The following is a 12729-nucleotide window of genomic DNA, read 5'->3' on the forward strand; positions in this document are numbered from 1 at the left end:
TTCTTGTCTGAATCATTTCACTCAGGTCCATTCATGTTGTCCAAAATGGCAGGATTTCATTTTGTTTATGGCTGGTTTATATTCCATTGTGCATACACGCCACATCTTTATCATCTAGTTGTCTATGGATTTAAAGATTCAATGCAATGTTTTGTTTTGTTTTTCTAAATCCTTGACATGATAGATTAGGCCATAGATTTTTAAGGTTCTTAATTTTATTATTTCATAGGTTTGATGTGTCATATTTACATTACAATTCCAGTTAAAACATCCACTTGTTTTTGTTCACACATTGATTCTTGGGAAGTCTGTTGCCTTGATTTCCAAATGTAGAGACATTGGCTTATCTTTGACTATAGAATAAGCTGAATCCCCAAGAGTCCCAGGGGCACCTCGGGTATCCACGGTGCATGGGACACTAGCCGAGTGTCACAGGTGACAGCTTTCTTGCCTACTGGGGTCCCTGCAGGCCCTTTCCTGGAATGTGGGGTCTGGCTCCCTCCTGAGCTAGTGGATGGCTAGAGCAGCATACACACTGGGCTCTTCTGAGGGCTCCTGTGATAGAGAGGATGGGGGTGCACTTGTCTGTTGTCTATGGACCAACAGGTTCAGCTGTGCGTAGGTCACATCCTGCGGGGCATCAGATGCAGCAGCCTGGAGCAGGGGGAGAGAGATGGATGAAATGTGGTTGGGGTTTGAGAAACATCGGGTCGGAGGAGTATTGGACCCACCTGATTGTCCATCTGTCTGTTCTTTTCTGCTTGTCTGTCCTTCATGTCCAAAAATTCCCCTGATAGGAAAGAAAGAGAGGTGGTCATTCCCTGCCTGAGTCTTGATGTTGAGCAGTTCACCTGGCCGTACAGTTTCCCTGGGGGCCTTCATGCTGCCTGTTCTGCTGGAGAGAGACAGTGACACAGAACAGCGACTCCTTGATTCCACTGTTGAAATCCTCCTGTCACTTATCTTCATGTTGCCAGATCCAGCAATAAATTAAAAAGATCACACACCATGACCAAGCAGGACTTTCTCTGGAGATGCAAGGATGGTTCAATATTCGCGAAGCAATAAACGTGATACACCACATAAACAAAATGAAGGATAAAAATCACATGATCTTATCAATAGATTCAGAAAAAGCGCTTGTTAGAATGTTTCATATTCATGAGGTTGAAAGGGATGAAAGATGACCTTACCTCTTTCCATCTGTGCTGCCAGTGAGTGTATTCTCCCTAGGTTTTCTGATTTGAGATTCTGGAGAAATCCTTTTCCCAACTGACCTTTTCCATCTATTTCGTTTTCCTGTACCATGTGCTCTGAGCCCCCCATTGTGTGACCCAGGTCACCCCCTTCCCTACTCACCTGAGGTCCTGCCTTTGCTCTGACACCGATGTAGGAGGAGGAGGAAGAGAAGAAGTGAGAGCAGCAGGACCATGACCACCAAGACCCTTATCCAGTACCATTTGGAACCTAGGACATTAGTGACATCATAAATGAGTCAATGATGCCATTTAATGAGCACCTACTGTGTGAGAGGCACATGCTGGGACCTGTCATTTATCCCCTCTAACCTCACAGCAGTCATGCACCAGGCATTGCTGACCCAACCACCCACTTCACTGAGGCTGAGAGAAGTTAACCACATGCCCCAGGTCACCCAGCCTGGATGAGACTGGGCAGGGACTGGAACCCGGGACTGTGGGTTCCCTGTGCTGGCCTCACAGCCCCACCCCCACATCTCAGGTGGACACCAGCTTTGTGCTCTGGACTCCTCCTCTGCAGGGGCCTGTCCAGGTCTCATTTGGAGCTGAGGGTCCTTCCTCATTACCCGCCCCCTGAGCATCTGGGACACGGATGGGCGAGTTGTTGGGTGGACTCTGAGTCTATCCTGGGTCCCTTCCACCCATGGGTCTCTATTCCCGGAACCTTGTTCTGCATGTCCCTCGCTGTATAGTGTCACCGTCACTGATACACAGGGGACAGGCCCTATAACATCACGTCCTGTGGGCTTCCCTGTGAGGCCCCTCTCCCAGGAGGTCAGGGTCAGAACTGACAGGAAATCTAAGCTCTGGACATGAATTCCCTCTTACACTTAGAGACACTGAGGCCCAGGCAGGGAAATGGTGAGTACAGGTCAGCAAATCCAGAGGGCCTGAACCCCTGCATGGCTCAGCCCCTGTCCCCCATGGAGGCACCCACCACCTCCCCACAGAGAGCCTCACTCAGCACCTCTGTGTTCTGATCCCCAGAGCCTCCTGTGGATGAGGATAGGGCAGGAGGGTGGAGGCTGCCATCACCCCAAATGGGACCAGGTCCTCCGCCTCAGCCTGGGCCCCCACATCTCCCTCTGCCATGACCACTCCACCCATCATGTGCCTCAGACCCTGGGACTCCCAGCCCCCCTGGGACACAAGCATGTCCTTGAGGATCTGGGTCACTCGATCCCCTGACCGACTATCAGGATTTTCTGAGTGGGCTGTGCTCCCTCTGAGCAGAGCTCCCCGGGACTCACCAGCTGGGGAGGTGGGCCCTGTGGGTCGGGGACTGGGGCCTCCAGAGGGTCCTGGAAATGAGGACAAGGAGAGGGTGAGGATTGGGATGATCGTGGACCCCATTTCACACAGACACCATCTTTCATCGGTGCTGTGGCCCCTGAGCCCCCCCCCCCACTGCTTCAGTATCCAGGTGAGCGGAAGGGGATGGACTGGGCAAGAGGCCTCTAAGGAGGAGATCTCCTCTGGGTGACCATCCCTAGAGCCCCCCACTGCCTTTCAGCCCATGATTGTTTTGGGGACAGGAGCCTGAGCTGAAAGCTCAGCAGACAGGCCAGTGGCCCTCACCTGAGACCAGGAGCTGCAGGGGCTCACTTGGGGGTGACAACAGGAAGGGGGAGGTGCTGAGTGAGCTGTAGCACCTGTAGGTGCCCCTGTGCGCTGAGGTCACAGGACTCATGGAGAATTCTGCCTGGTACTTCCCAGCTCGGTGCTCTGATCTCAGGCGCAGGGGGGGATCCGCTGCCCCCTCCTTGGACAGAAAGAAAGTGTCCCTCGGGCTCTGGGACTGACACAGCAGGGTCACATTCTCTCCTGAGGCCACCCTGAGGCCTGGCAGCACTGAGAGGGAGGGTGTTTCGGGCAGGTGTCCTAGAGAGAGAGAGGGAGGGTGAGGGCTGCCTGCCCTCCTTGTTCTGATCTGAGAGTCACCAGGCCTCTCTCTGAGGACCCTCCTCTCTGTCTATCTTTGTTTCTCTGAGTCTCCCCTCTCGGCAACCAACCCCTGCCTCACTCTGTCTCTCTCCCTCTGTTTGGCCCTGCACTTTCATTCAGGCCTCGCCACCTGAGACCCCAGCAGGGCCTATGCAGTGTCCAGTCCTGACTGAACCCCCTGGCTTCTCACCTGCCACCAAGATGTCCAGGGGGTCACTGGGGGCCGACCACTCAGAGGAGAGCTTGTATCCACCGTAGCATCTGTACCGGCCTCCGTGGGAGCTGCGCACAGTGTCCAGGGGGAAGTGGGCCTGAGTGAGCCGAGCCTGAGGCTTCAGGACATGGTTCTGGGTGAGGTCCCGTCTCCCCTCCTTGTGCAGAGCGAATCTGTCATAGCCGCCATCAGAGCGACACTGGAGGGTCAGGCTCTGTCCAGAGGCCACGATGGGGCCCTGCTGGCTCAGGAGGGAGGGTTTCCCAGACTCACCTGGGGAGACCAGAAGTGAATTGCAGAGGCTGCTCCTCCAATAAACCCCTTCTCCTGGCCTGGCCTACAGGTCTCACTGTCTGTTTCTGTGTCTCTGGCCCTGGAGGCTTTCTGCTCCCCTCCTGCCATCCATTCACATGGGGCATCCCTCCAAGTAATGACCCTAATAATATCCCAGTTTTATGCCCAAATCAATGGACGGGACAATAATGTGACTCACCTGAGATCAGGAGCTCCAGGGCATCACTGGGGTGTGAGCAAACCTGGGGGCTGTCCATGTAACAGCCATGGCATCTGAATGTCCACCTGTGGCTGGGGGTCACGTTGCGCACAGTGAACAGGGTCTGGAACTGCCTCCTGGATTCTGTCGATGAGTCCTGGATCCAGGAGAGCCTGTGATCTCCTTCCTTTGTCAGAATGAACCTGTCAAATCCCTTCCATGAGCCACACTGGAGGGTCATGTTCCCTCTTGAGGGCACGACAGGGCTGGGCAGGGCTGAGAGGCTGGGTCTGCTATAGGCTCCTAGGAGAGGAGGAGGCAGCATGTGAAATGGGCTCAGACCTCTCTCATGCCCCTCAGGGATGGGCTGTGAGAGGGAGACCTGAGAGCAGACCCCCTTCCTGAGGGCATAGCTTGAGGCTGGGACCCCTGAGTGTCCTCTCAACCTGTCATCACCACCAGCTCCAGTGGGTCACTGCGCTCTGACCAACCATCAGGCCTGCGATAGTAACAGTCATATATCCCAGCACCATGCTCTGTCAGGCTTGTGATCCTGAACATGCCCTTGTCCATTGGATCTAGTGGTTTCACTCTTCCCCATAGCAACATGCTTCCCTCTTTTTCAAAACAGAACTCCTTGGCCTCCCCGGTCCATTGACACCAGATGGTCACGGGGCTCCCCCAGGGCATCACAGAGGCTGGCTCAGCCCAGATGGTGGGTTTCAGGAGGGTCCCTGGAAAGAAACCGGAGGCTGCATTTCCAAGACCTTCCCCACCTTCATTTCCTAGCTTAGTGCTAGAACCTCCTCTTTATCACCTCACCCCAGCACCTCTGTGCTCCCTCCTGAGCCCCAGGGATGAAGTAAGAGGAGGGACATGGAGCCTGGGGAGGACTCACCTGCCTGCACACGGGTCCTCTGGCCCAGACTCAGCCCTGGAAGAGAGTCCCTGTGAGAGGTTTGCACCCGGACGTCTGAGCTGATCCCCTTCCCATCAGGGCCCATCCACTCGAGCTGCCTGAGCCTGAGGTTCCCCACGAACAAGAGGACACAGCTGCCCCTCTTGCTCCCTGTCCCTGTTTCAACAACTAACCGAGGCAGAGAAGAGCAGAGAGGATGGACATCACGGCGTCTGCTCTGAGGGCTCCTGCTCTGCAGATGGAGGAAGCCTGAGCCTGCAGAACAGAGTCTCACAGGATGTGACGAGTTAAAGGCTGTTGCAACCCCTTCGGGGGTTACCACACCCCCAGCAAGGTAAGCCCCGCCCTGAGCCTGGCTCCTCATCTCCCCAGGATGAGGGCTCCAGAGAGTCCAGGTTTCAGGAGGCTAGTCAGCAGGTTCTGAGCCTCAGCGTCTCATGTGTCTGCTGGTCTGGCTCCTGCTCAGAGAGGGCGGAACCCAGGTTCTGGTCCTGACTCAGCCCCTGAGAGTCTGGCTCTGAACAGCCCAATGAGACACCCGACCACGGCTCTTGAGGAATCTCATTTATAAAAGATTCTGCTGAGCAGTTTCCTAGTGGCCTCAGCATTTTCTCAACTTCCCCTGGTTTGGGGTCCTGGTAGGTTCCCATCCCTGCTGACCCTCTGTGTTCCCTGCCTTTTTAATGTTCATTATTCAGTGTAGGTATTGGTACCACCCTGTGGTTTGATGCACAGTTATATCGCCTATGATTTATAAAGCCTAGCACCTTTTATTTAAACATTTTTTTGTTACTCCTCACCTGAGGATATTACATCCAATGACTTTTAGAGAGGATGGAAGGGAGAGAGGGAAGGAGAGAGCGAGAAACAACAATGTGAGAGAGATGCGTCAATTGCTTGCATCCCAATGAGGGTTGGGGAGCAAACCTGCAACCAAGGCACACGCCCTTGACCCGGAAGCAAACCTGTGACCCTTCGGTGGTCAGGCTGATGCTCTAACCACTGAGAAACACCAGCCAACGCAAGCTCATCACCTTTACATAATGCCACTGAACATTTGCATGTCAATATCAGTTGCTTGTTAAGTTTTTGCTTGCTTTTCTATTGCTCTCTGGTGCCACATAACAACTTGTACATGTTTCCTAATGATCTCAGTGCCATTCAGTGGTCTCATTTTGACATCGCAAATATCTATCATCTTCACTGTCTCGCTGGTGTTTACAAGGAACAGAAGTTCTTCATCTTAGTGGATTCCACTGTGTCCATGTCCCCCCTAAGTTGGTGTTCTTGTGTCCAGATCGTGGGAAAATGTGTCTGCCACAAGCTAATAAGATAGTTCACCCCTTTTCTTTTCTCAAAAGAAAAAGTAATTGGTTTCTTTTTCTCATATTGATCTGTCACCCATTTGGCATTGCGTAAATGGTGGACGCACGTAAGACGTTCACTGTGTGCCACAGACTCACTCACTGGCCTAGCACCACCTGATAGAAAGGCCATGACCTCCCCGGGCAGTCCGGCAAGGGTCTGTCATGATCCAGGTGACTCCACGTGAGGGGTCTGGCCTGGACTCTCCCTTCTGCTCCTTCGGACGAGGCGTCTCTGTTTTTCGATTCCTCAAACCTCCACTATCTCCATCAGCATTGAATGGCTGGTTTCATTTCCTCCATATCTCAGGCAAGAAAAATTCTCACCATCTTTGTGGGGAAGACATTGGTATTGCTGAGACATCAAGGGAGGAAGTAGCCTGCTCAAGTGTCCTTCAACCACTCAGATGGTAGCACCACATTGATATTTAATGTGTCTGTGTGTGTTGCTGCCTCTTGGAAGGAATCCCATGAATATTGTTTTGTCTGAATCCTGATGAGTCTCCACAGTTTGAAGAAGAGAGTGACACCCGGCATCAAAGGTGCTTTGAAGGGGCAGAAATGACTCAGATGATTGACCCCCAGGAGATGGAGAGATCCCACTGCTCACAGAGACAGAAATTCAGATGGAACCTGTGTCAGACATAGGACCTGTGTCCAAGGGCCAGGAAGAGGTGCTGAGCTGCCCTGTGGGAGCAGGTGCATCTTGCACAATCCCAGGCTCCTCCCTCCCCCAACCTTGGGTTCACTGTCCTGAGGGCCACTTGGTGGCCCCAGTCAACAAGGCAGAGAGGGAGGTCACCTTCACACCCTCACGGTAGCAGTCACGTCCACCTCCTTCCTGAACTCTGAGCTCCACACCCTCACTCCCTTCTCCAGTTCACCCTCCACATCTGCCCTGGCCACTCCCTTTCAGAAGCTGTTTATGCCTAAACCCTTCCATGGTCCTCACTGTCTTCAGGGTGAGTCCAGGCTCTTCCTTCTGAACTCAAGGCTGTTCATGATCATCCAGATGTGACCCTCCCCCCTCAGCTCTCACCTCTGCTTCCCTCAGACAGATGGGTATAGTTGTCCATGAGCACATTCACACTCACACTCTCACACACACGTACATTCCTACATACTCACACATATGATCACACACACAGATACACACACTATCACACATACACTCTCACACACATATACACTCATAGTCATACACCTTGACACTTACACACACATAAGCATACACACTTGACCACTCTTACATACATACACTCACACATATACACATTCATATATGCTCACACAGGCTCACATGCACTGTCTACACACTCTTACACACATATTCACTCATACGCACATATCCACTGTCATTACTAGTCACACAACTCTTACAGAGATAAGTGATCACAAACATACATACTCAGACACTCACACACATATACACTCACACACATGTACAGAGTCACACTAAAACACCAACACACATATACACTCAAACACTACACACTCACACGTACACACCTACTGACACATATTTAGGCCCATTCACACACATAATACATACACTCACACCCAAAACACACACATATACCTTCACACACACACACACACACACACACACACACACTGCTCTCAAACATTCACATATATATTCATACAGCCCACACATATATACACTCACCCACATTCACACACACATACACATTTATGCAAACACTTATATGCTCACATATATGCTAACACACATAAACACACACTCACAAGCACACATGGTTTTTCATTTTTTCATTTCGTAGGTTTGATGTGTAATATTTACATTATCATTTAATCTAAAAAAATTCACTTCTGCTTTGGTTCACACATTGATTATTGCAAAGTCTGTTGATTTACTTCCAAAATGTAAGGAATACATTTTGGAAATAAATGTATGTTTTTTCAGTCTAGGAGGTTTGGAGAGGAGGAGCTCTGTTTAGACAAGCTCAGGGGCCCTGTGAGGGGCCATGATGTGGTCCTAACCCAGGTTGTGTGTGTCAGGGAGGGGAGGAGGTTAACGGGATGAGTTTGGTTGGAGGAGGCATTGGCCTCCCTGGGTCTATAGAGTGTAGCTGCGCCTGATCGTCAGTAGCATGGACTGCTGGGTGTTGATCCTGGATGTGACTGGAGTCAGGGGGACCCGTGGACAGGCTAGGTGCAGAGGATGGTCTGTGGCAGGTACGTTTGGGGCCATGAGAATGAAACACCTGAGCTGAGAGTGAGGGTCTGGAGGAGGCCAGAAGGCAGCTGATTTGGTCACACCAACGAGCTGTCCTGGGTCGTCACCTGAGCTTGGCTGTGGGAAAAACTGGGTCACAGAAAGGAGAACCGAGAGCCAGAATGCTGGGATTGGTTCAGTGTGTAAGGGGGAGAGAGGGGAGGGAGAATGGGGGATTTATCCTTTCTCCACTTTGGCTGCCTGCAGGAGCCAATGGGGCTGTATTCAGTTTGCTGACCCCTAGAGGAGCAGGAGGCCTGGGGGATGTTACAACACTGTCAACTCACCCAGAGAGGCAACCAGCACTGCCCTCCAGGCCTGGGTGTGTGCTGCTGCTTCTCCCTATCACTTCCTCTCTCTGATTTCCCTGTCTCTGTCAGCAGAGCTCCTGCTCTCCATCCCTCTCCATCAAACCTTCAGAGTCCTTTCGGCCTCCTCACTACCTCTTGTCCCCCTGAGTGTACCTCTTTGTCTAATGCTGTTTATTCCACCTCCATGGTTTGGGTAGAAGAGCACGTTGGAAACAATTCCCAGGTTGTAATCTAAGACCTGGGGACACGTTTATTGACGCTCTATTTTGAGCCAGTCTCTTCTCCTCTCCCTCTTTGACTGTTGGGCAAAACTGTGAAACCCCACTTCTGAAGGTTGTTATGAGGATCAGCAGTGCCTGAGACATGAAGAGCACCAATCTGTTGTTAATTTTTTTTAATATATGTTTTTATTGATTTTAGAAAAGAAGGGATAGGGAGAGATAGAAACATCAATCCTGAGAGAGAACCATTGATCGAACCCACAACCCAGGCATGTGCCATGACCTGGAATCCAACCACGACCTCTTGGTTCATAGGTCAAGACTCAACCACTGAGCCACACCAGCAAGAAATCTGGTGTCATTTTCTGACTGATAGAGGCATGTGTATGGGAGGCATGTGGTGGGAAGTGCTATTTAATGGCCACATGTATATCACCAAAGCCTACAAGGTGAATCAGAAGCTGTAGTGCATCCTTGGTTGATTGGCAGATGAGCGCAAAAAAAAAATGTATTTGGGGATGGTGGGTCTCATTTTGGAACCTAGACTCAGCCCCAGTCAGGAGTGAAGGTGGAAATTTAATGAGTAGGTTGGTCTCTAAGCACTAAAGCACTTAGGACACCTCTGACCTGGTGGGAGTCCAGGTTCACATAGAACTCCACGGACACCAGTGGGGCAACCTCCAAGGTATAAGGGAGCTGTAGGGAACAATGCATGCTTTACTTGCATTTCTTTTTATTGAAGCAAGAGTCACGTAACATACAATTGAGCCTATTGAAAAATGAAATTCACTAGAATACAGTAAGTGCACAATGTGTTGATGACAATGTCTATCTTGTTACCAGAAAGTTTTAAACTCCTCCCCAAAACAAACAAGCAAACAAAACAACAACAACAACAAACAGTCCATCTTCTATCTATCCTCCTGGTCAACCCCAGACAAACCAATCTGATTTCGGTTTCTGTGCGTTTCCTTCTCCTGGACATTTGGAATAAAGGGAATCACACAAAACCTGATTCCATTTTGTGTCCGGATTCTGTCCCTGAGCTGCATTATTATGATGTTTTCCCACTACGGACCAGGTACCTGTCCTTTGTTCTTTATGGTTTAAACAAATCCCAGGGTTGTAAAGATACCTCATTTTGTTGGGATGGATGTGACCCAGCATGCAGGGGTGTATAGACGTGAATTTGAACCAGCCATGTGGGACGGACCCTCACATCACAGGGTAAGAACAGAAGAGCAGTGGACAAGAGTCAGCAAGGACAGGGAGGGAGGGAGAGCACCCAGGTGGATTGACGAGGCATCCTCTACAGGGACATGGCCCACGTTCTCCTGCACCCAAACCTCTCCTACCACCTCTACTTCCCTAGCCAAACTCAACAGAGACATTCCCCATCTATGGTCCCCACTTTCCTTCAGCACCTCCTGGGATCCTCAAAAGGGTTCCAAGGCTCCCCCACCCTGAACAGTGCATTCTTCCCTCTGTGTTCATATCCTCGCTGCATCGAGGTTCCTTTTGGGGTTGTTTCGAGCCTCAAACATCAGCACCCCAAGGACCACCAGGATCAAGCCAGCCACGCCCATCCGGATGAGATTCTCCACTGTGTAGTCTTGGGGATGGAAAATAAGAATTGTGGGAAAAGAAGTCTCAGAGGTCAGGGTAGACTCAAATCTCTAGGATTTTGATGTTCACCTGGGCTCCCACCTTCCCTTGATATCAGTGACACTGTGATGTCTGAACTTGAGGTCCTGCATCTGCTCTGATGCCAATGTCTGAGAGGAAGAAGAGGAGGGAGAGCAGCAGGACCAAGGCCACCAAGACTCTTATCCAGTACCATGTGGGACCTAGGATATTAGTGATGTCATGAATGAACCAGTGATGCCATTTAATGAGCACCTACTGTGTGAGAGGCACATGCTGGGGTCTGTAACTCATGTCTTCTCACCTCACAGCAGTCATGCACCAAGCATGGCTGACCCCACCAACCACTTCACTGAGGCTCAGAGAAGTTAACCACATGCCCCAGGTCACCCAGCCTGGATGGGGCTGGGCAGGGACTGGAACCAGGGACTGTGGGTTCCCTGTGCTGGCCTCACAGCCCCACACCCACATCCCAGGTGGACACCAACTTTGTGCTCTGGAATCCTCCTCTGCAGGAGCCTGTCCAGATCTCATTTGGAGCTGAGGTCCTTCCTCATTACCCGCCCCCAGCACAGCAGGGACAGGGATGGGCAGGGTGTGGGGTGGACTCTGAATCTCTCCTGGATCCCCATCCACCACAGTTCTCTGACAGCCCCCTAGGAAGTTCAGGTTGGGCTGGGGGCCCTGCCTTCCTGAGCTCTGTGAGGCCCTATGTCATCTCATCTCCCAGCAGCCTGTGAGCAGGATTGGACCAGGGATGAGCAGACAGGAACCCGACACTCAGAGAAAAGAAAGGACCGCCAGCCCCACAGCAGGAGCAGCAGAGCCAGGAGCTGAACCAGGACTGATCCACTCTGTTCCCTCCTCTGAGCTGAGCTTGAGCTGAGGTGGAGGACTAGGTGCCCAGACCCTTGTCCTGCCTGTCCCTCCCTGTAGTGTCACTGTCACTGAGACAGAGGGGACAGGCCCCATACCATCACGTCCTGGGGGCTTCCCTGTGAGGCCCTCTCCCACAAGGTCAGGGCCAGAACTGACAGGAAATCTAAGCTCTGGACAAGGATGCTCTCCTTTTACACTTGGAGACACTGAGGCTCAGACAGTGAAAGAGCATGTCCAATTCAGCAAATCCAGATGTGACTGAGCCCCCACATGGTTCAGCCTCTGTCCCCCATTGAGGCACCCACCACCTTCAAACAAAGACTCACTCAGCCCCTCTGTGTACCTGATCCCGTGGGTTGGAGAGACCGATTTTTAGAGCCTCCAGGGATGAGGATGGGGAAGAAGGGTGGGTGTTCTCCTCTCCTCACCCTCCACATCCTGCGCCCCCACATCTCACTCTGCCATGACAAAGCCACCCATCACCAGCCTCAAACCCTGAGACACAAGCCCGTCCTTCAGGATCTGGGTCACTCGATCCCCTGACCGACTCTCAGGACTTGCTGGGTGGGCTGTGCTCCCTCTGAGCAGAGCTCCCCGGGACTCACCAGCTGTGGAGGTGGGCCCTGTGGGTGGGGGGCTGGGGCTTCCAGAGGGACCTGGAAATGAGAACAGAAAGAGGGTGAGTGCCTTGAGCTGAGCCTGCACCCCATTTCACACAGACACCCTCTTACATCTGTGCTGTGGCCCCTGAGGCCATCCCACTGCTCCAGTAGCCAGGTGAGGGGAAGAAGGAGGGATGGGATGAGAGGCCTCTAAAGAAAAGATCTCCTAGGGGTGACCATCCCTAGAGCCTCTCACCCCAGATTCAGCCCATATTTCTTCTGGGGACAGGACCCTGAGTTGACAGCTCAGCAGTCAGGTCAGGGGCCCTCACCTGAGATCAGGAGCTGCAGGGGCTCACTGGGGAGTGACAGCAGGAAGGGGGAGGAGCTGTGTGAGCTGTAGCACCTGTAGGTACCCCCGTGGGCTGAGGTCACAGGACTCATGGAGAACTCTGCCTGGTACCGCCGAGCTCGGTGCTTTGATCCCAGACGCAAGGGGGGACCAGCTGCCCCCTCCTTGGACAGAAAGATAGTGTCCCTCCAGCTTTGGCACTGACACAGGAGGGTCAAATTCTCTCCTGAGGCCACCCTGGGGCCTGGCTGCACCGAGAGGGAGGGTCTGTCAGGCAAGTGGCCTAGA

At 52.2% G+C, this 12729-nt stretch overlaps 1 protein-coding gene across 1 annotated transcript; it reads right to left on the bottom strand.

Moving 5' to 3' along the window:
* Positions 1 to 507: 507 nt before the first annotated feature.
* Positions 508 to 5033, bottom strand: LOC102767440 (leukocyte immunoglobulin-like receptor subfamily A member 6). The gene is made up of 10 exons (XM_015571584.1): positions 5003 to 5033; positions 4809 to 4844; positions 4357 to 4644; positions 3911 to 4213; positions 3394 to 3690; positions 2838 to 3140; positions 2510 to 2560; positions 1360 to 1467; positions 732 to 790; positions 508 to 630 (listed from the first exon to the last, which is right to left on the bottom strand). Exons 1-10 carry the CDS (start codon positions 5031 to 5033, stop codon positions 508 to 510), a joined length of 1599 nt encoding a protein of 532 aa, XP_015427070.1.
* Between the last annotated feature and the right edge of the window lie 7696 nt (positions 5034 to 12729).

The sequence above is a fragment of the Myotis davidii genome, unplaced genomic scaffold (assembly GCF_000327345.1).
Source record: "Myotis davidii unplaced genomic scaffold, ASM32734v1 scaffold1273, whole genome shotgun sequence".
NCBI classification, from domain to species: Eukaryota; Metazoa; Chordata; class Mammalia; order Chiroptera; family Vespertilionidae; genus Myotis; species Myotis davidii.

Coding starts and splice junctions, on each gene's coding strand:
- LOC102767440 (XM_015571584.1), bottom strand. CDS start 5,033: ATGTCCATCCTCTCTGCTCTTCTCTGCCTCG. Junction 2,561..2,837: donor CCTGCAGCTCCTGGTCTCAG/GTGAGGGCCACT, acceptor CCTCATTTCCAG/GACCCTCTGGAGGCCCCAGT. Junction 1,468..2,509: donor AGGGCCCACCTCCCCAGCTG/GTGAGTCCCGGG, acceptor CTAATGTCCTAG/GTTCCAAATGGTACTGGATA.